Below are 26,955 nucleotides of genomic sequence, written 5' to 3'. Positions count from 1 at the left end.
TTTTAATTAAAAACACAGGCACAACTGTAAAAACACACTTTTTTCATGCCTTTCATGACAGCAGGCTTACTTCTTAAAGATTCCACAACCTTCCACTGGCTAGGGATTGAGTCTTCAACACTTAGACCTTTAGGGAATATTTAAGATCCAAACTGTAACACATTAAAAATAAGAGAACAACATCTTTGGTTTTAAACAGTTGTTCCTTTCAAACAGTGTTGTCTTGGAAGACACACTCATGGATTTTCCTTTCATATACCTTTAAATCACTTAAAGTCTTACAGAGTATTACTGATGCTTGTAATCACTGATGTGAATAAATACTGACAAGTATAGATATTCTTAAAAATTGTCTCATTACAGAGAACAGATTAGACTATTCTAAAAAGATAGTGGATCAGTGAGGGCCAGTAAATCAAAGTCATATGTGGTTAGCGCCCTTTTCTATAGTGAAAATGAGAAGTAAATCTTGTTTCAAGAAAGGTTGATGCTTCAGGGAATTTTAGCAATGTTGTAAGCAAAATAAAGAAAGAGATTCCCCAGTTGCCCCAGAGCTAAGCACTGCACTACTTCAATGAAGATGATAAGAAAAGCAAAAGTTTATCACTATAGTATAATAAAATTGTTAAGCATTGTAATTTTATTCAAGTTTTCTTCTTTACCATATTATCTAACTTTTAAATCATTTTGGCTAAAAGGATAAGCTTAGCCATATAGACTAAAATTTTTTTTCCTGTACCAGATATACCCAGTTTAATGACTTTTCTGAAGCAGGGTATGCAAAAGGTTTATACTGAATAAATAAACAAATTCCTTAAATCTTTCCACATCCATGCCTCTGAACCTCTTGAAATAGCTATGTAAAATACTTTGTACAAGAAGTTTATTCTAAATTTATCACTAATTGAAATTTCATGTCATAGCCAATAAACTTTAAGTCACAATTGCAATTTGACAATGTGTTCATAAAGACCATATTTTCCTAGTATGTGAAATATTGTCTCAGATTTTTTAAATGCAAATGTTTATGTTGTCATGTTCACCGTTTATTCTTTTGTAGTGAAATCAAAGAGACAAATAATTTTAGTCAGAAACCTACAATCCTAATTTTCAGAATATAGTTTTTGGGGGGGTATGGGAGATGGCAAAGAAACTGCCATTATTCATAAGGAGTAACTGCAGCCAGCTCTGGTGCCCAAGTTTCGGTGTCAGGAGAGGATCCAGACATCAAATCATGGGGTGCTGATTTCCTTTAAGAATCCATGTCACTTACTTTATTAGTCCAAGGATTGCTACAGAGCATGGATTTTATGAAGTACATTTCCTGGTTCAACATATAAATATTCTGGCAATGATGGACAATAATTAAGAGAATTAAATGAACAGAAACAATGACATCTGCTATTGTTGTGATGACATAAAATAACACTGACATTGGTATCTTCAGGACAGAGCTCCTACCCAGGGTGACAACTGTCCAGTGGGTTAGAGGTCAAAGGTTAGAAGTCATATTTCACTGGCAGTTGCCTAAGTTATCAATATAATCACAGGAAGTTGTTTTAGTATAGCCAGAATTACCTTATAAAGTGTGGTGAATCGTCAATATTTGTCTTATGTAAAGAATCTGAGCCAGGCACAGTGATGCACACCTGTAATCCCAGTGGCTCAGGAGGCTGAGGCAGGAGGATCAAAAATTTAAAAGTTAGTGAGGCTCTGAGCAACTTAGACTATACCTCAAAAAAAAAAAATTAAAAGTTGGGGCTGGGGATGTGGCTCAATGGTTAAGCATTCCTGGGTTTAATACCTGATATGATATAAAAAAATATATATATATATATATATATATTTATATTTATATTCATGAGTATACATGAGCATAGGTGTAAATGTCACCAAAATGGGAAGATTTTTCCATATCACACTTAAAAGTCCTTAGAAGTGTGTAAGTATGTATGTACCTTTCCTTAGAGATTTCTAGAATATTAGATAATCTTCTTTAAGTAAAAATTGAGTTAATGGCTACTAAGTTGTTATGAAAATAGCTGAGAGTACTTTGTATGGTAATATAGTCACTAATTGTAAGTTTTTATGGTTCTGATGGTTTAATGTCTAAAAATATGCCCTCATTCTAATAAGAAAAACATTTGTTTTTCTCTTATTCTTTAGGCCATACCTATTAACTACATGTTCAATACTCCATAAAAAAAAATAGATTAGTTTCAAAACAGGACAAAACAAACATCCCCAATCCCAGGCTTTCACCAGCCCTCTGCAAGGCACCAAAACATCTACCCAGACCACTTCTCTGTCTGCCAAAAACATTCATATTTGCTCATATACAGTCATGATTTATTATAATAATGCAGGGGATTTCATAACATATCCATCTGGCAAAGGAATTAATAATTACTGATATATAGACCATTCCTGTCTCAAATGATAAAAAAGATTATGAAAAGATGTTTATAATCTGACAGGAACATAAATACCCTTCCTGAGCCAAATCAGGATGCATCTACATGGAGTGATCTGTCTTCTGGTGGTTCCAAGAGATGCTTTATGGGGAAAATGGCCAGTTGCTTTGGCATGCAAGTGTGTTAACTTTGTGTTAGCTTTCCTCTGTACCTTGCTGTATTAGGGACCATGCTTCCTATACATGAAATTTTGGGGACATTCCATATTTGAACCATAATAGGCTTCAAGAATGACAGTAGTGGAAATGGGAAATTGTATATTATACCAATTGTGTTTTGGATATTAAGATTTCAATTTCCTCTAACTCTGGTCACAGTGTTTTTTGGGACCATCATTGCCACCTCTTCCCATCTGCATGGTCTCAGGCTGAGTATTCATCTTTTCCATGCCAACTCCAATAGCACATATTGTACATTTTATTTTTAAACAAAAAATTGAAAATTACTACAAACTTAGAGTTCTTTATTACTTTTTAAAAAATTGTGTCCCAGAACACTTTAAGGTAAAATATAATATTATTTATTCCTTTAACAATAATTTTCAAACTATTAAAAAGTGTGGAATGTACAGAGTTTGAAAATACCAGAAAGGAAAACAATGAACTGTTTTGTTTTTTCAAATTGATGGTAAAGGGGCCTGACTCTGCCCTAGTCAGGCCACCCCCATGAGTTCTGAAGTGCAATGTTTGAGCTACCAGCACCCTGAAGAAGTTGTACCTTGATACAGCTTAGGAATTGACATACCAGGGTCCAGGGACTGCTGCTTGCTTTTGTTAATAATGTTTAATTGAGACACAGCCATACCAATTCATTTGCATAATGTCTATATTCACTTTCTCCTAATAATTGCAGAGCTGTATGGTTTTGGCAGAGACTATGTGGCCTACAGGCCTATAATATTTAGTATTTTTCCCTTTTTAGAAAATTGTGCCAATCCATTCTGTAGTAAATAGGATGAAATGAAAGTTGGTGGGGAGTGGGAGGTTCTCTGGCACTATGTGGAGAGCTGTCTCATTTCTATTGGGTCAAGACATGCTGTTCAAGGAAAAGGAAGAGATGCCTGAATGGGGCAGAAGGTAGGTAAGTCAATTCAGTTGGAGGCAGGCAGAGGAAGTAACAGCCTGGTGTCCAAGTCCCCAGTGCTAGGGGGAGTCTGACCCCTGTGTGGATGGCTAGTGTAGAAGTTCTGTGTTGAGGAGATCAGTGGGTGTTAGAGATGGGGCTGCCTCTCCAGTCATGGGCTACATCAGGCTAGAGGCTTGGGTGCTAACTTGAAGGCTTGAATATTCATCTGAGATGCCAGGGGAAATTGCTAAAGGACTTGAAGTTAAGAAGTCACTTGTGTGTGTGTGTGTATAAGCAAGACTCTGAGCATAGAGTCTTGACACATGACCTGGGTATAGAAAATAAAGAGACAATGTATGATTGGAGGCCAGGAAACCTGGTAAGAAGCTTCTGCAGTTTCTCTCAAGTGAAAAATAAGGATAAGATAAACTAGGGAACCAGAAAATATGAATGATTTACAAACTCTTTGGAGAGCAGAATCACAAGTTGACTTGCTGCAAGCCTTTGGGGTAATGGCAAGGGAACAGTCAAGGCTAATCCCATGTAGAGAGCTGGTTAAAGGCTAGTGTCATTCAGTAGAATGATGATGTGGGAGAAGCAGGATATTTGGAGGGGCAGGACCCAGAGGTTCAGCTATTAAATCTTGATATAGTGGGAGGACTACAGAAGCAAACAACCTTAAAGCTGAGAAGAGACTGAGACGTGTCACAGGAGTTTTCACCCAAAAGCAGAGATGTATTTTTTAGCTTATCATTTGAGAGAAGATGATCCTGCTTCTACTCAGTCATTTGCAAACAAGACCTCTCTCTGCCTGTTCATGAAATGGCTCATTGGTGGTGAACTGAATTTCTCCTCTTAATTATGAGTGTCTTTTCTTCTTAGAATTTTCTGTTGTTAGAACTGAATACCACAGCCTGGGTGTTTTACAAAAAATAGGGGTTTAGCTGAGTGTGGTACATACCTGTAATTCCAGTGACTCAGGAGGCTGAGGCAGGAGGATCACAAGTTCAAGGTCAGCCTCTGCAACTTAGCAAAGCCCAAGCAACTTAGCAAGACCCTGTCTCAAAATTTAAAAATAAATAAATAAAAGAAAAGAATAGAGGTTTATTTAGCTCACTGTTCTGGAGGCTTGGATGTCCAAGATGGGACAGTTGCATCTAGTGAGGGACTTCTTGCTGCATCAACACATGGTGAGACAGCAAATGTTTCACCTCTGGTCTCTCTTCCTCTTCTTATAAAGCCATTAATGCCATCATGGTGGACCCACCCTAAGGACATGGTCTAACTGTAATTACCTCCCAAAGCCTCACCTCCAGCTACTCTGTAGCCAACATGTAAATTTGAGGATAGTTTCTAATCCATGAACTTTTGGGGGACATGTTCCAACCATAGCAGCTGCTGTGAGCAAGTCTATACACCCTCTCCCACTTCAAGCCCTATAAATATATGCTGGACAATTTAACTGACTGCCAGAATCAGCTCCCCACCAGGCTAAAAACCCTGGTCTCTTAACGGTTTTTGAAACATGAAAGTATTAAGAGGTATCTGAATCCTTGTTTCCCTTTTCTACATCAACTCTGGTTGACATCTTCTTGGAATCTATACATGTTCAGGCCCATGCAGTGTTTGGAGGAGCCATGAGCTACCTTCTCATGGATTCTGTCTATTCTTGGAGCAGACTTATATTTCCTCACTGCTGTGTAAACAGTGCCAGGGTGCTGAGCACACGGCTCCCTATGAACCCCATATCTTTGGCAGTGAACTATATTCAAGTTAGATAAGATACTCATAGATGTACCTACACACTCTCACAAATGTATTTATGCATACTCATGTGCAGGTACATTCACACAAGGGCACACACAGGCACACACTCAAGCACACACACACTCTTATACTCTTACAATGGGCACACAGGCACATATAACTTGGGCACACAGGCACATATAACTTGGGCACACTAACATTCCAGCACATGCATGTTCAGGCTCTCACATAGGCACACACCCAATGTGATGGGGTACACTGACATGTTGGTTTTTTCTCATTGTATCTGACATCTGGTCCTCTCTGTGGACTCACGATCTAGCCAGGAGTGTAGGGACTGGGGTTATGGGAGAAGCCCTCAGGCCTGGAGGAGGCCAGTAACTGCAGCCACTGAAGTAAGAGCTTCAGAGGGCCTGGGGTTGGTGGTAGAGGTAAGCAGGTTGGTCTGCCCCCCAGCCCTGGGGATGAAGAGACATCACTGTTTTCTCCTGTGAAGTGTACCTTCCAACCCTTAACACTGAATCTGGCTTCTTTCCCTTGAAACCTGGAAGGCCTCTTGTCAGTGTTCATGTGGGTCCTCTTATAAGAAATTGGGTTTCATTCTAGTGTCAGTGTCTCAAATGACAAAGCAGGATTAACTTTGACAGAGATATCCCAAAGTTTCTACTCCTTGGAAGAAGCAGACATCAAGCTCAAGAGGAGAATTGGCAGTTTTGTAACTTTTGCAAACAGTTGAGGCTTTTGTGTTCTGTGCTCATAGTTTAAACTCCATGAGGAAATGAGTTATGGGCCTCACCTGGACCTGGACACCATTCTTCAGAGTCACAGTCTTGTCCTTCACATTATAGACAAGAGAGTTCACTCCTTCAACCTTCTTCCTCATCCACCATTTTCAGAGTCCTGCTCAGGGATATTTCTGACCCAGCCATAAAAGGTCAGGATGGTGGTATTAGGGTGAGGCACTCTGTTCCTCAGGGGAGACCCATAAAGACCAGGCCTCAGATACAGGATGCCCTCAGCCTCCCCCTTACAAGCTCCCAACACTGAGGCTGAAAAGGAATTGTCATGCCAGGTCTGGGAAGTTCACCACCACTTACCACATCTACACTATGAAGAATGGCCACTCCACCATCCTGGCTAGCAGCATCTTGCTGGTTCTACTGTGGGTCTGCCATCTCAGGAAGCACGTAAGTGTTGCAAAGCTAGAGCTGAGGGATATGGAGACCAGAGCACCTGCCCGAAGCTGTAGCTCTCTAGTTAACATCCTGGGCTTGGCATTGATACCACTTGTATAATCCATATACAAGGAATAATGTCAGAACTACAGAGAACAGCTAAACCAGACTAGAACTAGTTCAGGTTTTTTAATGTTTGGTATGAAATGTCTGGCTTTTGGTATCTCTGCTATATTTTGTTCTGTTTCCTTCCACTGCTATGTAATTGACCTGCTGACTTGCAAGGTATGGGTATCTCATCCTCAGCATTCACTCTGTAAAGTAAGCTGAATAGGCTTTTGTATGAATCTCATAATGTAAATGTGACCTTCACTGGTATAAACTGATTATCAGTGTATTCTCAACATAGATCACTTTAAGATTAATAATCTGTTTTGAACACTGTCAGAATTTACAAGTAAGCATTATCCCAGGAGACTCTCAAAATCAAATACATTTTTCTTTCTTAAAACAAATTTGCCTGTTTCCTATTTTTATTGACATTGAAGATTTTCCTTTTTTTTTTTTTTTCAAGGAAAACCAAAGATTAGAAGATAATGCTTGGTGACATCTACAAGAATTTCAGCATCTGGAAGTATAATTTGTGCAGTGTTAGAGGGGGAAAGAAAGTAAAATAGACAGCTATTCCTTTTTATCTTTTGGGTTTTCTACTTTCCACTTGATGGTGTTTATTTTACTTTTTTTTTTTTTTTTTGCATTTTTTTAATTTGAAAATTGGTCCCTGGAGCAACAGAGAACATTGTGCTTTTCTGTGTACTTCCAAGTGCTCACACTTTACTGTGTTGTTATTATTATTATTATTTTTTAAATATTTTATTAGTTGTTGGTAGGCCTTTATTTATTTTTATGTGGTGCTGAGAATCGAACCCAGTGCCTCAAACATGGTAGGCAAGTGCTCTGCCACTGAGCCACAACCCCAGCCCTTATTATTATAGTTTTAATGTATTGGGAATTGAATTTAGGTCTTGTGCATGCTATGCAAGTTCTCTACCACTTACCTACATCCCTGTCCAGCCCTATATTGTCTTCTCATAAGCAAATATTTTACTATTGCTGTGAATCTCTCATTCCTAATACAGTTTTAGGATCTTCTCAGTTTTTTGCTTAATTTAGTCCTGCTTTGGGACTCTCACCCTTTATGTTTTTGTGTGTATGGTCAAGAGGGGAAATTTCTTGACTTGTATCTTTCTAAAGATGGTTGTTCAATGTTTTAGTTTTAGTTTTCTGTTTTTCCTAAATATCATGATGTGATGAATTTCAGTCTATTTGCTAGCAGTTGTGTGGAAACAATTTGAACAATGAACTGGAGTGAAGAGGGAATAAGAATAAATCATGATCTTATAAACTGCTTCAGATTTGTGAACAAGGCTGTATTTATTTATGCAAATTTTTATACATAAAAATCCATGATGGATATAAAGAATTAAAGCCAATGGACCTTTGGGGAAATGCAGGCAAGTTAGAAAATAACACATGTATCAGATTGTTGTGCTTTTAGGCAAAAAAACTTCGTTGTATACATACCAGAAGTATATTTGAGATTTACAAAAGAAACCTGTTCTTTTTGCATTAAATTATTAAATATTGTGTTGTTAAAATGTCTCTTTGGTTAAATTTGGTCACATGCCCAACTTACATTCAAGGTAGAGATGCAGGCTATGCCATGGATGGAAAGATCTGCAGTGTCACATCACAAGGGTGTGGAAGGACTAAGGGGAAATGTGTGTCCGTCTATGGTTGTTGCGAGCAATTTATATCCTGATGATGTATGAAATCAATCTTATGTTTTTATAAGAAGCAAACAGTTTTTCTGATAAAAAGCAAAGTGTTGAAAATGTATCTGTCACAAATACATGAGAATCTACTGCACTTATGAACTTGTGGTTGTGTCAGGTGACCTTGAGGACAGACTCCACAGTCTTTGGTCCTGTTGAAATGTTTCTGTTGACTATTGTCCTTCATCTTTCCCTGTACATGCACATTTTATTATGACTGAATGTGGGAAACAGCAGTGTGTCTGTCTGTCCTTCTTTAGGTGTTTGCCCAGCTATTGTGAACACGGGGGTGAATGTTCCCAGTCCTGGGACACCTTCTCCTGCGACTGCACTCACACTGGCTACGTGGGAGCCACCTGCCATTCCTGTAAGCCACACAACTCACTGGCTCTCCTTTCTGTTCTTATATCCCGTTCATTCTTTTGTGCATATGTGTTTGTGTCCATGCACCCATGTACCAGAAAACAGGAAGCAATAGTCTTTTACAGACTTGTTTTCAGCTGCTTTATTTTTATCAATTTTATTTCCCATTGATGTTAAAGTAGCTTTAAAAATTCATAGTATCAAGTAGAAGAACATAGCAAAAAGGAAAAGAAAAGAACCAGCAAAGGGAAAATAAGTGTAGTAAAATAAAATATAGCAGGAGGTTAAAAATAAATAAACTGCACTCAGAACACACAATGTGAGCTGGGTGTGGTGGGACATGCCTATAATCCCAGCGGCTCAGGAGGCAGAAACAGGAGGATTGTGAGTTCAAAGCCATCCTCATCAACAGCAAGGTGCTAAGCAACTCAGTGAGACCCTGTCTCTAAATAAAATACAAAATAGGGCTGGGTATGTGGTTCAGTTGTTGAGTGCCCCTGAGTAAAATCTCTGGAACAAAAAAAAGAAAAAGAAAAAACAAACAATGTGATATCTTGTTCTATTCCTTGATCTGGGTACACATATACTTCTTAGTTCTCAGTTCTTTTTTGTCTTCCAAAGAAAATGTGTGGCCAGGATGTCAATATAAAATTGAATGAGGAACACCTCAGAAGTACCAGACGAGGAGTAAGTGTGGCAGTAGTTCTAGAAAATGAAGAGAAAATAGTAAACTTTCAGGTCCCACCCAGTCTTGCTGTTGTTTGATAGTGAAGGAGATGGAAAGAATTAATATCTGCAGAATTTATCAAATGCATGCCCAGTTTTAGTCCTCTGCATGTTTTTACTCCTTGAATACTCAAAACAACCATAGGAGATGAGTTATTATCACCTACACTTAGCGAGTTATTATCACCTACACTTAGCACTTGGGGGAGGAAGGAGGCTGAGGAGATTGACAGCAGACTTACAACTCCGAGACTGGAGCCAGGACTGTCAAATACCACTCATCTCCTTCCTCAAGAATTATTCTGTGTCACACAAACATAAACACAGATTATTTGGTCACAGTCACAGAGTTAACACTGAGATGGTCCCTTTTACTTACAGCTTACTTAGTTTTCTAGCTAATAAAATCTTATTGACCACTTAACATTAGTTTCTAGAAGCATATGACAGAGCCCATGAAATACTCATGTTTTTCTAATTATTAGCTTTTGCTTCTATTTGTTTTAGATTTGTTTGTTTGCTGGTTGGTTGGTTGGTGTTTTAATTTGTGTGTCACTCCTGATATTTGGGGTCCTGTCTCCCTAGCACTTCCCCTCTCCCTTGGTCTTTAGAGGAGGAGTATGAAATTTCATGTCTGCTTCCTTCAGTCCCTCCTGATGGGGGGATACTAGCATTGTACCATTAAAAAAAAAACAAAACAAAAACAACAACAACAACAAAAAAAAACCCTTCCATGGCCCTGGTGCAGTAGTGCACACATGTGTAAAGCTGATGCAAAAACACTGCCAGTCCAAGGCCAGCCTTGGCAATTTAACAAGACTCTCAGCAACCTACTGAGATCCTGTCTCAAAATAAAGACTACAAAGGACTGGGGATATAACATAGTGGTAGAACACTTTCCTAGCATGTGCAAGGATTTAATACCCAGGACTGAGTGGGGATAAGAAAAAAAACAATTATTCCTTGTGAATTAATTTTATTCCGGTACAAACTATGAGGTGCATAATGCAGAGAATGGATTGTCATAAATCTAACTTTGCAGGAACTGAATCTCAGGGAACTAGTGTAGTTTGGAATGAGACCCCTGGGTCTCCTGATGTGGGATTTCCAAAGAGAAGCAAAAGAAGGTGACTCCTCCCCCCTCTATATCCAGTGATCAGTTCCACTCGCATCTTCACTGAGTTTTACATTGGTAGGTAAGAATTTGCTAAGGAATGTCTCCTTTGAAAGGAGTTAGACATCTATCCTTAGAAATCTTGGGCTAGGGATTTGGTCACAGTCACAGAGTTAACACTGAGATGGTCTCTTTTACTTACAGTTCCCTCATCACATTAGAAAAGTGTCTTAGACAAAGCAGATACCAACTAAATGTGTTTGTTATCAGTAGCTGTGATCTAAACATAATTCTAAGTAATACTGAGAAGAGAAACTTGACTGATAAATGTAAAGGGTTTTCTCCCTGTGGCACATGATTTGGTTTGTTAATGAATTGATTTTATTGTGATTCTCTAAGGATATATCAAAAGAAAGTTGGATATTGCCAAATCAAAACCAAGTGATCATGAAGCCATTATTTTTATGTGGGATAGAGGACAGGGATTGGGGTTCTAAGTATAAAATTATTGCATATTTACATTCCCGTTTATATTATTTTTTTCCTAATCATTCTTCCTCTTTTTTTTTTGTTCTTCTAGGCAATTTGATATGTGTATGTATCACTGTGAGCTATGTTCCTAGGTGGTTATTGGCATGTTTGTTTATTTATGGAAACGTGAATATTAGTGGCCCAAATCCAAGCATGTTGAGAAAACAATTTATATTGTCTATATTTCCATCAGTTGGAGACGGTAATAGTTGGACTCTTGATTTGGTGACCTCTGATTTAGACCCTTGACCATATTTAACAAAAAACATTTTCTTTTGTAGTATCCTTGAACTAAGCAGACATTTCTTTGTCCTTTTTATTCTGTGAGATGAGAGAAAAATAATTTTTATTCTCCTCCCTGGGTCATTCTTAACTATTTGAAATGGGGGGAATATATGTGTGTGTGTGTGTGTGTGTGTGTGTGTTACATAATGTATATAGGTTATATATTTATACATATATAAAATATAAACACATAATATATAAACACATGTGTGTGTTACATAATGTATATAGGTTATGTATCTGTACATATATAAAATATACACACATAATATATATAAACACGTGTGTGTGTGTGTGTGTGTGTGTGTGTGTGTAGAGAGAGGGAGAGAGAGAGAGAGAAAGGGCCATCGATGTGGAAAGGCCTAAGTTTATATCCTATTAGTATGTCTTGTCTTGGTGTCCCTTGCTGAACCACTGCCCAAGTCTATCTTTGTGGACACTTCGTCTGATGCTTTTGCATTTCTTTCCTAGCAGTTGTAACCTGCTTTTGAGGCTTTCCAAAGGGTTTCCCAACAAGGCAATGTGTGACCCACACTAGGTTAACTACTCATTTAAAATTGCTAAATATCAATTAGGTTCACCATCTGCAGATTTTAATCTCTTGCCTTGTACATAGCAAAGCATTTGTGTACAAATTAAAAAGTCAGCCATGAATTAGAATAAATCGAAATTTTAAAAAGTCATGTCAATATTTTGATTTTTTAAATTTCAATTTGCAAAGCATTTAAGGAAGTGTCTTTTTGGAATGAATTTAAAATGGCGTTAAAAGTTGCTGATATGTAAAATTCAACTCATTGGAAAAATGTGTTTTAAATATGAATTGTTTTAAGTGAACAAAAGATGTAATTACTGAGTAAAGTTTTTTAAAAAAAATCAATGATTATTAGATAATAACAACATTTAGGCAGGTGTACTTGAGATGCTTAAAAATATTATGAGGTAAAACTTGTACTAGACGAGAAGTCTGGTTTGCTTGATTTTGAAAATAAGAATGTGTAGGATTCTGATTCACAGTAGTATCTCCAAATCTTTCACTTTGTGCTTCTGAATCTTTCTGCTGCCTTTTTGAGATGGAAAAACACCCTCCTAGAGAAGATGTGACCAAGGGCAATGGCAGGATGAATGTCATGGGAGAAAAGTCACATGCCATGAGCAGCAGAGAGGAGCCCATTCCCTCACAGCCCCTCTGTGATACTGTGTCTTCTTTGCAGCTCTGTATGAGCGATCATGTGAAGCTTACAAGCACAGAGGAAACTCTTCAGGCTTCTACTACATAGACTCAGATGGAAGTGGCCCTCTGGGACCAGCTCTTGTGTACTGCAACATGACAGGTATGTTAAGCTCTTCTGTAATAGTTAAATTCCTATGTGTGTTTGCTGTGTACAAAACCAAAATGAAGAAAGTCAAGCATTTAACTTGCTTATTTAAGTTGACATGCTTATTTAGATGTGCATTGTGATTGTAATGTGATGGCCAAAAAGTGTTAAAAAATGTTATAAAGCAGTTAAAAGGTGGTGGTTAAGGGTTGTGTCATTATTTTCTGGAAATGTTCTTTCCTTGTGAAATAATTACCACTAAGTCTTTTGCTTATTAGTCAAAAGCAAAAAGGATGAATGATTTTTTACATCAATACATGTCAAAATCTTCGGAGAATGTTCACTCTCTTTTTTTATGATGATATAGATGGAGCCTGTGGCCTCACACCTGCTAGGCAAATGCTTTACAGCTGAGCTTCATTCCCAGTCCTCTATTCACTTTCTAAATTTATGAAAAAGTGCTCTTTGCTCTCTTTGAATCTTTCTAAAATATATATTTTTATCCTGGATTTATTGAGGTATAATTGACAAAAATTATATATTTTTAAAGTATATAACCAGATGTTTTGAAATATGTATACATGTTGAAATGCTTGCCTTCATTAAGCCAATTAGCATAGTCATCACCTATGCCATTTATAGTTCTTTCTTTTTTTTTCTCTTCTTTGGTGAGACATTTGAGATCTACTGTCTTAGTAAATAATGAGTATACAATACAGTGTGGTTATAATCACACTGTACATTATATTATCAGAGCTTATTCATCCTTCATATCTGAAATTTTGCACTCTTTGAGGAACATATCTCTATTTCCCTCTTGCCAATCCCCAGAAACCACCATTCTACTCTGTACTTTTAAGGTGCCTTGTTTAGGGGCTGGGGATGTGGCTCAAGCGGTAACTCGATTGGCGTGCATGGGGCGCTGGGTTTGATCCTCAGCACCACATAAAATAAGATAAAGATGCTGTGTCCACCAAAAACTGAAAAATAAATATATAAAAAGAGTGCCTTGTTTAGATCCACATAATCAAATGAATTTTTCTGGAAAAAAAATTGATGTTTCTAAACATACATACTTCATGTAACCATGTATTCATATGCAATAATGTGTAAGGAATAGCTTCTTTACCTAGAAAATCAGTTTTAAAATAATTGTGGTATATAACAATAAATACATATTGTACATAAATCCTTGACTCTTTCTATGTGACATATGTTCCTGCAAGTATAGGAGCTCAAAACATCAAGTCTAGGATGATAACTACCCTAACTTAATTGGTGTGAGCCATGGCCTCTCTGAACATACAGCACTGTCCATTCCTTTGTAACTGTCTGTGCATAAGCTTTCCTCCTCAACATCATTTCACCAACCAAAAGGGGCAGCCCTCCTTTGGAGAACTGTTTCTGTATTACTCTAATGGTATAGAAACAGGTACTTCAATCTCTGCATAACTTGACCCTACACATCTGAAATAATGTTCAGAAAAAAATCAACTCTAGATGATACTAAGTTAATTATGACTTAGCTATAATTTGGTATCCCTGTTATTACTACTATATACTGTCTTGATAAAGTTGTAACTTCCCCAAGGAAGGAATTATCCATGGGTTAATTTATGAAGGTTTCAAGTAGCTTAAAAAATCCTGATGTAGTTTTTATACCTACTACCTCTTCATAGGTAAAACAAAGTCTAAACATTTTGGCAGTGATTAATCATACGATGCAATTAACATTAAGATGAAATATATATATATATATATATATTCCTTTTTGAGTGTGTACCAGTCAAGTGTGAGAGCTCTCAAGGCATTGCTATGAATGTGCCTTTAGCTGTTTTAGAATTTGGGGCAAGCATTTTATCATCAATACTGACAGAAACATGGCAGTGTGATTGCCGAGAGAAATGCACTGGCTTAATTTTGCCAAAAGATGAGTGATCAGTAAAATATGTGGGAAAACAGCCAAGGGAGATCTTCCTAGATATTGTCAGTGCCAGAGATGATACCAGGCTTTCAAGTTATTCAGGGTCTTAATTGTTTTGCTTTCATTACTGTGGATCAGGCAAGAACAAATAAGTTTTTAAAAGATAGTGGCATCCCAATTATACATTTCTCTTATTAATTAGGAGTTTAATTATCACTGAAGTCTAGGGCATGCTAAATATTTTCATAATTTTGTGTTAACCCTGCTCACAGGATCCATATCTATTGAAAAATCCCAAGATCCATCTATTGAATAAACCCAAGATCCATAGAAAAGTATAGAAAATCCCAAGGACATTCCATGATCAGCAAGGTTTTGGTGTCTGAATCTGTTTTGCTAACAAACTGTTAACAGGCACTACAGTTTGGGTCTTGAATGTCCCCAAGGGTCTATGTATGGAAGGCTTGGTTTCCAGACTGGCACAATTGGGAGTTGGAAGAACATTATGGAAGTGGTCCTTAGTGAAGATCTTCATATCTCTGGAGACATACTCTTGAAGAAGCTTGTGGGACCTTTGTCTCTTTTTCTTCCTCTTTTGGTTCCTAGCTTGATGACAGCAATGTGCTCTTCCAGGCACTCCAGAGCATTGCCATCTGGCACACCCACCAGGGACCCAAAGCATGGGGTTCTCCTGATGTTAAACGAAACCCCTAAACTGTGAGCCCAAGTGGGCCTTACTCTTTATACATTAATTATCTCAGGTGTTTTGTTGTGGTGACAGAAAGATGACTAACACAGCAGACTTGGTAAGGCTAAGGTCACCTTTATAAAGAAAGACATTTGCTGCCACAGGGAAGACTTGGAAATTGATTTTTTGACTGTCCACAGTTTATGATTGTAGTGAACAGAAAGTGTTTTAATCATCATAGGTGAACATGTGGTTCAGGCCATGACAAGGTAGTTGTATATAAAGTCCCTTTGGATGTACCACTGGTTCAAAGGCATTTTGTTTTAATGCTTAATCATATGGAATGATACTAACACTAACTTAATTTTATTCTTTGTAATTGCTGTTACCCTTCTAAGATTGAAACTTAACAACATCTTCCAGAAAGTAGAGGTACTTATAGTCTAAATGGTAAGACATGAAAAAAAAAAAAAAAGTAGATGCACAGTTTTTGATATCGGTTAACTTGGGCTTATATGTGACATAGTGATAACTAATATAAGCTTAGTTTTCTTGCCATAAATTTAATAAAGGACCTCTGCCTATGGGAGAGAAAATACAAAATCAGCTTGCTAATACTCTGGTCAATTCATACCCAGGGTCAAGGACTTGAAAATTATGTGGTGAGAATATCATTTCCTTCCCCAGGGTGACAAGAAGAAACATCTTTGAAAAGATACAATACTGAGGAGTTGCAATAAAGTGTCTAATAACATTTGACAACCAGGTACTGCTATAAATACAGCTGGGAGTGAAGCAGAATAACATCCCAGCACTGTGGAGTGCACAATTTTGGGTGGGGAACCAGACATTAGCATAGTCAGTGAGTCACATGTGTAGTGCAACAGAGGGCAGCAGGTCCCCTGAAGTAAAATAAAGCAAGAAAAGGGGATTTCCACTGTTGACAGGTGCATTATAAATTTGGACAGAGGGATTAAGAAAGCACTCATTTAGAAAGTTCCTCAAGTTCATTGAAAAAAATCCAGCTCTGATAAAAACAGAGAAAAAGTCTTTAGTAAGAGGGAATTACCAAGTACAAAGGCCCTGGAAACGGAGGGTACCTGCAGTGTTTGGAAGACTATGATGGAATGTGGGCAGAAGGTGCATATTCTAGGACAACTTAGTCCTAGTGTATGAGAACTGGCTACAAGTGTCCTGAGACCAGAGAAAGAGGTGAGGCCAACAGATCCAGGATTGGAGGGTGCAATAAATTGGAGAACTTACAGAAGCGTGATCCTGGGTAGCAGCGAGACCAATTAAGATAAACGTGACTTCATCAAAGCCAAATTGTACCTGGTTTATCTTAAGCTAGGAATCAGGCACACTCCTGGTGCCAGGGCTTAGTTATAAAGTTCTAAATGCAATTAAAATGTTTCTATTTGTAGCATCCTGGGTTAACTATACAGGAAAACCCAACTGGGTTAACCTGACACAGTCATGGTGGTAGTGATTCAAGATGGCAGCAGCCATGTTATTCCTTCAGTGGCCCTTCCCTCACGTCATTTGGCTATAAAGGGGCATGTTGGGGATGCACAACAGTAGCGTGGTTCATGCTTTGAACCACCATGTCATACCTTTTCTGGAAGCAAGACCAGCTAAGATGTTGCTTTAGTTATTGAGCCAAGCTGGGCATTTGTAGGTTAATTTGGAGCATGAGAGAAGGTAAGAACTGTTGGCATCAGAAGTTATGGACTAGATATCAGTCCAGAGAAAGGAAGGAACAAAAAACAAATTACTTTATTGTCTTATCTGAGCCCAGGTAGGTATAAACATATCAAAGGAGATGGAGACCACTTGGGAGGGAACATATTTGAATAGGAAGCCCAGAATTCCAGTTTTGAATATATAAACTGAGGATCTGTTGATTATAAGAACATGTATAATAGGTACCCTTAAAACCCAGAGAGTAGTCATGACATCCTTGGCAGTGGGGATTTTAATATATATATTTGGATGTGACTTTATCAGTTAATTTATAATGACCAGCTGCCTCCCACTGCTTGTGACCTCAGTGGGAGGCATATCACATCATAGCTAAGTACTGCTTCTCTGGCTCTACACATGTTAATACCCCAAGAGGCACCTTTGCTTTCTTCCAGTGGCTTCTGTGCAACATCCTAGGACAGGCTCTATTTTTATTAGCTTCCTTAGACATTCTACATGCAAGCAGATCTAAAAACTACTGTGCTGGAATTGAGGTTCTTTGATATAAGTGTGCTTAGCCTACCCTGTCATCACCCAAAATTAAAATGCAAAGGCAGCACAAAATGAGAAAATAAAGCCTATGCAGATACAAAACCTTGTTGCAACTACTCATTTTGCTACCTAAACAACTGCTCTGTTGTTGTTATTTATGTAGTTTGTTGCTGATAAGATTTAATGATCCTTGCTGAGGCTCTCTGTTTCATTCACAAATGCAACAAGCATTGTTCACACATATTAATGTAAAATATAAGACATTAATTCTGTGAATTATAGATATTCTGAATTTTCTAAATTTCATCTCTGAAAATCTTAAGAATTTCAAGGCATGTGTATATGTATGTAGAGACCAAGTAATATGAACAATATTGTTGCATAAATTTTTATTTTCAAAGAAAACTATGGTGTTTTCACATATTACAAATGGACAAACATTAAGTATAGATTATTGTTTTATAATGCCTTATGCATAATGTTTTTATGGAAATTTCTCATTACCTAATTCTTATATTTTTAAAAAATTCAGAAATTAGTATGTTTTTGCATGTGATGAGAAAAAAATTTCTAAGCCATTAATTAGATTTGAGATGAAACATCAGGTGGATCATCGAACACAAAGAAAAACAAAAACAAAAAACAGGACCATGAACAAGAGTTAGAAATGTTTCAGCAAAGATTTCCAAATAATACTAAATATCAAGACTTTGATTAAACTTAAAGCCAAAAGGAAAGCAGTGTGCTATTGATAAATGAGCACAGAGGCCAACCCAAAGACCAATAAATATCTCCAGAAACTATGCAACAAAGTACTTAAAGTTTTTAAAATGAAGAATTTTCCCATGGAAAATGCAAAGAAGGAAAAAAGCTACAGCTAAATTGTCCTTAATATTCAATATTGTGGATGAGTCACATGAGGTGCCCTTTGACAATCTAGCTGTTGAAAATGGGAGAACTAAATACCTGTTCTCAAAGCTTGGAAAGGATTCCATTGTGCAAAGCTTACCTTCCCAAGGATACTAAAATCCCTGTGGACAATTAAATATACTCTAGTTATTAGAAATAGGCACTAACACTTAGAAAAATATGCAAAAAAACCCCCAAAATTCTGAACTAATGACTAAAATTATATTCTTGGTAATAATCTCTAAAAATCTGGTGCCTTTTGAAAAAGACTGTATTTTCATACCTTTATTATAAACAACCAAGTCAAAACAAAAAGTAAACTAGTCTGAAAGGACTGCTGATGAAAGTATGTTGACAGATTGATTCCCTTTCTAAGAAAAAAAATGGAATCTCATTTTTTTGATGAGAAATGTGGTTTCCAGTGATACTGTCAGCAGTGCCTGCCCTAAACACAGTGTAGCTGTTAGGTGCTCAGACACTCAGGTAATCAGATGTTGCGTCATGAGAACAGTGTCACAGGAAGCAAATGGACTAGAGTTAAGGCAGTGATTCAACTCTGGGTTTAGGGGAATCAGATGGGGAGCTCAGTGGAGAAGCCAGGGGCAACTCTGCCTTCCCATTTTCAGATTCTGATCCCTTCAATGTGCAAGTAATCTAGCACTTCTTGTTCTTTTTTCTTTTCTTTTTAGTTCTAATCAGGTATACATGACAATAGAAAGTTCTTTGATTCACTATATACAAATGGAGCAGAATTTTTCACTTCTCAGGTTGTGCATGAAGTAGAATCACACCATTCGTATAATCATGCATGTATCTATGGTAATAATGTCCATTTCAGTCTACAGTCTTTCCTACCCCTTTGTCCCCTACTTCCCTTTGCTCCATCCAAAGTTCTTCCACTTATCCCACGCACTTCTCCCATATGTATTAGCATCCACTTATCAGAGAAAACATCCAGCCGCTTTTTTTTTGAGATTGGCTTATTTCACTTTGCATGATATTCTCAAACTCCATCAATTTACCTGCAAATGCTACAATTTTATTCTCTTTTAATGCTGAGCAATATTCAGTTATATATATATGTACCACAGTTTCTTTGTCCATTCATCTATTGAAGGGCATCTAGATTGCTTCCACAGTTTAGCAATTGTGGTTTGTGTAGCTATAAACATTGAAATGGCTGTATTAATATAGTATGCTATTTAAAGTCTTTAGGGTATAGACTGAGGAGTGGGATAGCTGGCTCAAATGGTGGTACCATTTCCAAGTTTTCTAGATTGCTTGCACCAGTTAGCAGTCCTAGCAGCAATGTATGTTTGTTCCTTTTCCCCCACATCCTCACCAACATTTATTGTTTGTGTATTCTTAATAGCTGCTATCGGACTAGAGTGAGATGAAATCTTAAAGTAGTTTTTATTTGCATTTCTCTAATTGCCAGAGATGTTGAACAAACATAAATGGCTAAGGAGCTGAACAGACACTTCATTTTTAGCACCCATTCAGTCACTCTTATGAAAACCAAGGTGAAGTGTTTCTTAAACAGCTGTTTTCTATAATGGAGTTTGCTAGTCCTTCAGCATGATAGTAAGTATTCTCCCTTTACCCACAGGGATACATTCTGAGCCCCCTGTAGGATACCTGACACAGTGGATAGTACCAAACCTATTCACATACTATTTTTTCCCCATGAATATATACCTATGGCAAAGTTTAATTTATAAATTAGGCATGGTAAGAAATTAATCACAATAACTAATAATATGGAACAATATATTATAATAAACAATATATTATAACTATATATTATAATATATGAGAATGTAGTCTCTCTCAAAATATTGTGCTCTCATCTTTTTCACTTCATGACTTCTCTTTGGCATATCTGAATTGTAAAGTTCACTATTCATTCCCTTAAGAGTCATTTTTTTTTTACTGGTTGTTCAAAACATTACAAAGCTCTTGACATATCATATTTCATACTTTAGATTCAAGTGGGTTATGAACTCCCATTTTTACCCCGTATACAGACTGCAGAATCACATCGGTTACACATCCACATTTTTACATAATACCATATTAGTAATTGTTTTATTCTGCTACCTTTCCTATCCTCTACTATCCCCCCTCCCCTCCCTCCCATCTTCTCTCTCTATCCCATCTGCTGTAATTTAATTTTCTCCCTTGTTTTTTTTTCCCTTTCCCCTCACAACCTCTTATATGTAATTTTGTATAACAATGAGGGTCTCCTTCCATTTCCATGCAATTTCCCTTTTCTCACCCTTTCCCTCCCACCTCATGTCTCTGTTTAATGTTAATCTTTTCCTCTTGCTCTTCCTCCCTGCTCTGTTCTTAGTTGCTCTCGTTATATCAAAGAAGACATTTGGCATTTGTTTTTTAGGGATTGGCTAGCTTCACTTCATTATTAAGTAAGGATTATTTGAATACAAGCATTGTGACACCATGACAGTTGATCTGATATTCAAGATGGCTACTAAATAACTAGTGTAGACACTCTGGACAAAGGGAAGAATCATGTCTCAAGCAGGATGGAATAGGATGGCATGGGATTTCATCATATTACTAACAATGAAGCACAACTTAAAGCATAAATTATTTATTTCTGGAATTTTCCATTCAGTATTTTCAGACCACAGGTAACTGAAATCCTAAAATGTGAAACTGCAGATAAGGGTTAGGATTTGGGTAATTATGTAGCAAAGAGGAGTCAGCTCAACTGTCTCATATACAATTTACATTATAGTTTTCTTAAAACCTGTAGGATGAGTGGTGTTAGACTTTCTGCTGTACTTTTTATATTTGTTTATTTTTACAGATTTTTTTGTTTCTTTCACCTCTATCTTCTTGCTAGTATTCCCTTCTCTACTTAATCAAACAGCTCCATTTTTAATCCTCCATTTGATTCATACATTCATTTAATCATTCCACAAGTTTAATTTATACCACCAATTCCCAGATACTGTGCTGTTTGAGGAAGAAAATAAAAATAAACTGCTCTCCTAGACCTTCAGTCAAGTGAGGTGAACACCTGTTAATTCATTTAACTCAAACACTTCAAGAATACTATACATTTTTGTATTTGCTATGTTCATACAAGCTTTGCTATAGGAAATTTGTTAACAGAGGCCCTGAGTGTGGGTGCAGTCACAATTAAACTGCTGGTGAAGGCACCTTTGTTGCAACAGATATTTTCATTGCTTGGACAGTGTCCTGGTTGTTTGCGTTCTCTCTTTTTTCATCACAAAAATTGAGATTGGCAATATGCATAGCATCATTGAACATTCATTGTGTTTTGTTTGCAAATGTTACTTGTTTTACAGATTCTGTAATGTTGAAATGTGAGGAATTAAAAAAAAATAGTAAAGAATAATGATTGTCCTGTACTGTGACCCCCACATCTCTTTTATACTGGCATTTGCCTGGAAAGAACCCTCCCCTCTCCTACTTGGGGCAGCTTACTCTGGCTGGATTTCTGTAGCTTCTAACAGTAGTTCCTAAACAGGCATGCCGGTATATCTTCAGAAGGGAAATGCCACAGCAGGTCCCTTATACTGTACCCAGAGGGGAGAAATGCAAATGCTGCAGGGAAGTTTATTTTGCTGTTCTTTCTTCCAACAAACAAAATGCAACATCCTTACCATGAAATGAGATTTGATGAACAATATAAATACAAATGCTAAGAACCTGGCTAGGTCAACAGCCTACCTGAGAGTTGCCTTAATAGTCTAACATGTCTAGAATAATAACTTTAAGTCTTAGACACCTCTTGACCCAGTCTCTTCATTTACTAAACATAGAAATTGAGGCTCAGAGAAATTCATTTTTTTTTAACTTTTCCAAGATGATAAATAATAATTCATACTTTCTATTGATGATGGCATAGTGTTCTGTCTATATCTAATTTTATAAGTGTATATACAATGTTCTCTGTGAACAAATGATTTTTGTTCGATGTGACTTAGAAACTGAAATGACATGCCTTTCAATGTCATAGGAATGAGGCTGTGAAGAACAGAAATCTTTTTTTTTTTTTAGAAAGAAAATTTTTTTTATATTTATTTTTTAGTTTTCTGTGGACATATCTTTATTTTATTTTTATGTGGTGCTGAGGATTGAACCCAGTGACTCGTGCATGCCAGCTGAGCGCACTACCGCTTGAGCCACATCCCCAGCCCCAGAAATCTTTTTAAGTGAACTTTCAAGAGAGAGCTGTTGATGCTGTGGAGTGGTAGGGATCTAGGTACATCTCACTGAATCTTCCTGTGTTGAAAATATTCAGGTAAATCATGGAAAATCCCAAGAATACACAACAAGAATGACAGTCCCCTAATATAAATACTGATCAAAAGGACCCACATTTGTGGAGCCATGACACCCTGGGCTTTCCCAGGACTCTGGGATCTGAGCTGCGCTCTGAAGGCCATCACTAGGAGCCTGAAAACTATCACTTAGAGCTGATAGCCCTTCAACTCAGTAAGGCACAGATACCAAATCATCCTTGGCTTTGACAAATGGACAATGTTGTGGGTCCCAGTAACTCTGAGATTTAGGGCAGAGACAGTAATGGGTTGACCAATGTCTTATATGTGAACATGAATGTCCATGATGTAGTTCTGTTGTTCTATTTTCTACTGGAGTTTTATCATATGAAATACAGGATAGGGTTTAGTTTAGAAGGTACCTAGGAAGCCCTCAGACCTCCACCATCTTTGAACATCTTTCCTAATTCAGAAAGTTTGGTGACTAGCACTAAGTTGCCCTGAAATGTGTGGTGAAGTTGAATCATTTCATTAAGTTGGGCAAGTAAATTTTTCTAGGCCTCCATTTACTCATCTGTAAAGTAAGAGAGTTGGACTTAATAAAAGATAACGGCCATCTCTAACCTGTGTTTCTCTCTGAATAGGAAGATAGTGGAAGAACTTTGGAGAAAGCCGTCATGGGGCTTCACTTCTCAGAGGCACAATTCAGTGACCAACTTTCCTTGTACATGCAGGGTGGCTGCTAGTGATTTTAAAGTGTGTCCTTATTCATAATCCTGAGTGTAATTTTTTTGAACAGTTCTTTATCTGAAGATATAATGTTACAAGTTACTTTATGTAGACACATTGCTGTCCTAGTCTTCTCTGAATTTATACACCCGTTCCTCATTAGGGGAAATGTAGGCAGCTGGCTTCATCTCCAAGGTGGTGTGTAGACATGTATTGGACTTCTCTTTTAGGCATCTTCTCTTGACTCAGTTTCCAAAGTGTCAGAATCAATTTTCATGAGTGACAGATCTATTAATTTTAAATGCATCTGATTTTTTCTTAGTGAGCTCTTTCTTCTTTTTGGAGAGGTAGACATGAGCATAACGGATGTGCTTAGGATATTTGCATACTTGAATGTGTAAAATAAACATGTTTCTTAGTCATCAAGACAATTTTTTTTTTCCTGTAAATGTTCCTTATGTAGCTCAAAGGTGTATTACTCTGTGGACAGTTTCAAAAATTGGAAAGCAGACATAATTTAGCAAAATAAACAGAAGCCAAGGGATATTGTATAATATAGTGTCAGTGTTGTTGTTTGTATGAGGCTTAATCAAATCAAACCATCAAGTTAATTTAACTGCATGTTTATTTGCCTGAACTTTAGAGGGTGGACTAGGTGCTGCCAGTGGTCATCCTGTATGAATGCAGATGAAAGGGGTTCCAATAAGTTGGAGGAACATGTTTTCTTGTGATAGTTCAAAACTTCTTTTAAAATTTGCCCACAGTTAAAATTATTTCCTCAGTTTTATCTGGCTATTCAGACTACAGAGCAGCTATTTATTGTTTCAAAGTGGTGTTCTCTTAAATTCTTTTGTCTGTTTCCTCATCCTTGAAAACTAAATCATATTACGTGATCTCAAAGTTCTCTTATAGGTAATAGTTTTTGAGATTCATGAAAGTTATTTGTGTGAAATGTTAGAGAAACCTGGTGTTTTTACTTGGGACCTTTTAAATAATCTCACTATAAAGAGCAATCATTTAAATTATGGTTCTTTTTTTTGGAAGAATAGTTTGAGAGATTATTTTCAATCATCTTCTCTTTTGTACTTGAAGGAAGAGATTTCTTTTGTTATGTTTTAATGATGCAAGACCATAAATCTATCACACTGACCACTAGCCTATATGAACTGTTAAGGCACATCGTTTACCTTTATTTCATAAATCATGAAAATAAATGATAGTATGGCATTGTAATTGATGAGCGCCCAAGCCTTACACAGTTTTCTACCTATTTTCTTTTACACTGTTAAATCCTTCTTGTGGTAGACTAGATAATTACAGAAAGTAAATGCCACCTCATTTATGTAATTTTCATGAATATGTTGAAATACAAATTGCCCAGTGAAAATACAATTAATGGGGAAAAACATACTATGGAATTCAAGTGGCTATAAGAATGCTCATAGCCTCCTTTAGCCAACAGAGAGGGTGATGACCTTTTAAGTCTTTTATTCTAATGCCATTGAATATAAAATGGACTTTAGTCCTGCCAGTTCACAGTTTGTTCTGGTTCTTGCTAGTTTTCAGATATTTTGTGACCTTGCTTTTCACAGGCTTTGAGCCAAAGTTCTTTTCCCTGACCCTGGAGTTCTTGGATTTCTGTTTTTATCTGCTGCATTTCAGACCTATAAACAGCAATGTGGCTGTCAGATTTGTCCCTTGCTACATGGTATGGAAGATAAGCCAGGTACTAGGTCTCCACAGCAGGGGCAGGGTCCTATGGGGACTTCTCAGGGGGTTCCTTTTGTTTTGATTTTTAAATCTTGTTCATGTAGCAGCCATTAAAGAGAATAAAAATAAACTCTGTACACAACTGTTTTGTTTCTTCAGTAACTTGGAATTTTTCTATAGAAAGAGAAACTCATCATTTTATCAAGTTCACATTATACAGAGGTGGTCATGTGACTTGATGTTATCGAGAAGAGTTAAGGCATCTTCAAGTCGGCTTTATACCATTGAAGCAAGCTTTTATACCTTTATGATGTAAGGTGAATTGGAGGAGAAAGTGAGAGACTTCAAAAGTTTTTTCTTCCATAAACATTTTGGAATGTATTTTCATTTTTTCTAATTTCCTTCATTAAAAAATAGGTAATGAAACAGAAATATGTCAGAATTTGTCAGCTGACATTGGTGTCACTGTGGTTATTACCAGGAATAGGTATATTAGATGTTCAAATGTCTTGTGTATTTTAGTATTGACCACAGAATTAGTTGCTGATGCCATATTAGTTAATTTTAATCAAAAATATTTATTTTAGGGTTGAGACTGTAGCTCAGTGGTAAAGCACTTTTCTAGCATACACAAAACCCTGAGTTTAATCCCCAACACCTCAAAAGATTGATTTTATATTATTTTTCATTATTATATAGACCTTTTTCTTCCACAAATGTGTCTGTTATACAAACATTTGATTTTCTAAGGAAAAGGTACCTGGGTACTTGATCTGGAAAAGATTATGCTTCTTAAAATGATAATATCTTGGCATTTGCAGGTAAATGGATGGAGTTGGAGAATATAATGCTAAGTGAAGTTAGTCCCAAAAAACCAAATGCCAAATGTTTTATTTGATATAAGGATGCTGATTCATAATGAGGTTGTGGGGGAGCATGGGAGGATTAGACAAACTCTAAATAGAGCAAAGGGAGGGAGGGGAAGGGAGGGGGCATGGGAGTAGGAATGGTAGTGGAATGAGATGAACATCATTACCCTAAGTACATGTATGAAGACATGAATGATGTGACTATTTTGTGTACAACCAGAGATATAAAAAACTGTGCTCTATATGTATAATATGAATTATAATGCATTCTTCTGTTATATAATATATAACAAATTAGAATTAAAAGATAAATATTTATAACTTGTGGTATTATATCACAGAAATTCACAAGTGGACCTAAATTGTCAAACAGATTTCACCAAAGATAATTCCTGCAAATACACAGTAATGTAAATTTCAATAAAACTTCAAATTTTAATACTGATATCTTAAGAATTCCAGTTATGCTGTTATTAATCTCAGAGATTTGATGATTAAAAAACCTTAATTCAGATAAGAGATGCCTCTGATGTTCATACTCATTTCAGGTATTTCAGCCTAGTCAAGTTCTGCTTTCTCCCTCCCAACCCCTTTCTGCCCACAAGACTCTGCATGGACTTCAGTGCAGCACAATGGCTCCCACCTGGCCAGAGTCAAAAGCTCTCATGGAGAAAGCCCACAGCCTGTGATTTTCAAGTACATGGCCAGCATGGACCAACTCCAGGCCCTAATTGACCAGGCGGACCACTGCCAACAGGAGCTAGCTTTCCACTGCAGGAAGTCAAGGCTTTCAACTCACCTTGGTAAGTCATCAGCCATTTCAGACTTTAGTTCCCAGGAGCTTGCAGCAAGCAGGTGTAGATTCATGAGACTCCTGTATCCACAGCACCACGGTCACAGCCTGGAAAGTACAGAAATGCTTTTCCCTGGGGACAAAGAGCCAAGGCAGTAGTTGCTCTTCTT

At 37.1% G+C, this 26,955-nt stretch overlaps 1 protein-coding gene across 2 annotated transcripts in view; it reads left to right on the top strand.

Annotated features, from left to right (window-relative positions):
* LOC144251349 (contactin-associated protein-like 3) overlaps positions 1-26,955 on the top strand; it is a 172,368-nt gene that overhangs the window by 99,599 nt on the left and 45,814 nt on the right. For both annotated transcript variants that reach the window (XM_077794338.1, XM_077794339.1), the window contains 3 exons: positions 8,577-8,683; positions 12,547-12,666; positions 26,598-26,795. In XM_077794338.1, the coding sequence (XP_077650464.1) occupies positions 8,577-8,683; positions 12,547-12,666; positions 26,598-26,795 (425 nt within the window). The remainder of the gene's footprint in view (positions 1-8,576; positions 8,684-12,546; positions 12,667-26,597; positions 26,796-26,955) is intronic.

This window comes from Urocitellus parryii (assembly GCF_045843805.1).
Source record: "Urocitellus parryii isolate mUroPar1 chromosome 13 unlocalized genomic scaffold, mUroPar1.hap1 SUPER_13_unloc_12, whole genome shotgun sequence".
NCBI classification, from domain to species: Eukaryota; Metazoa; Chordata; class Mammalia; order Rodentia; family Sciuridae; genus Urocitellus; species Urocitellus parryii.
This window is presented reverse-complemented; position numbering and strand designations above follow the sequence as displayed.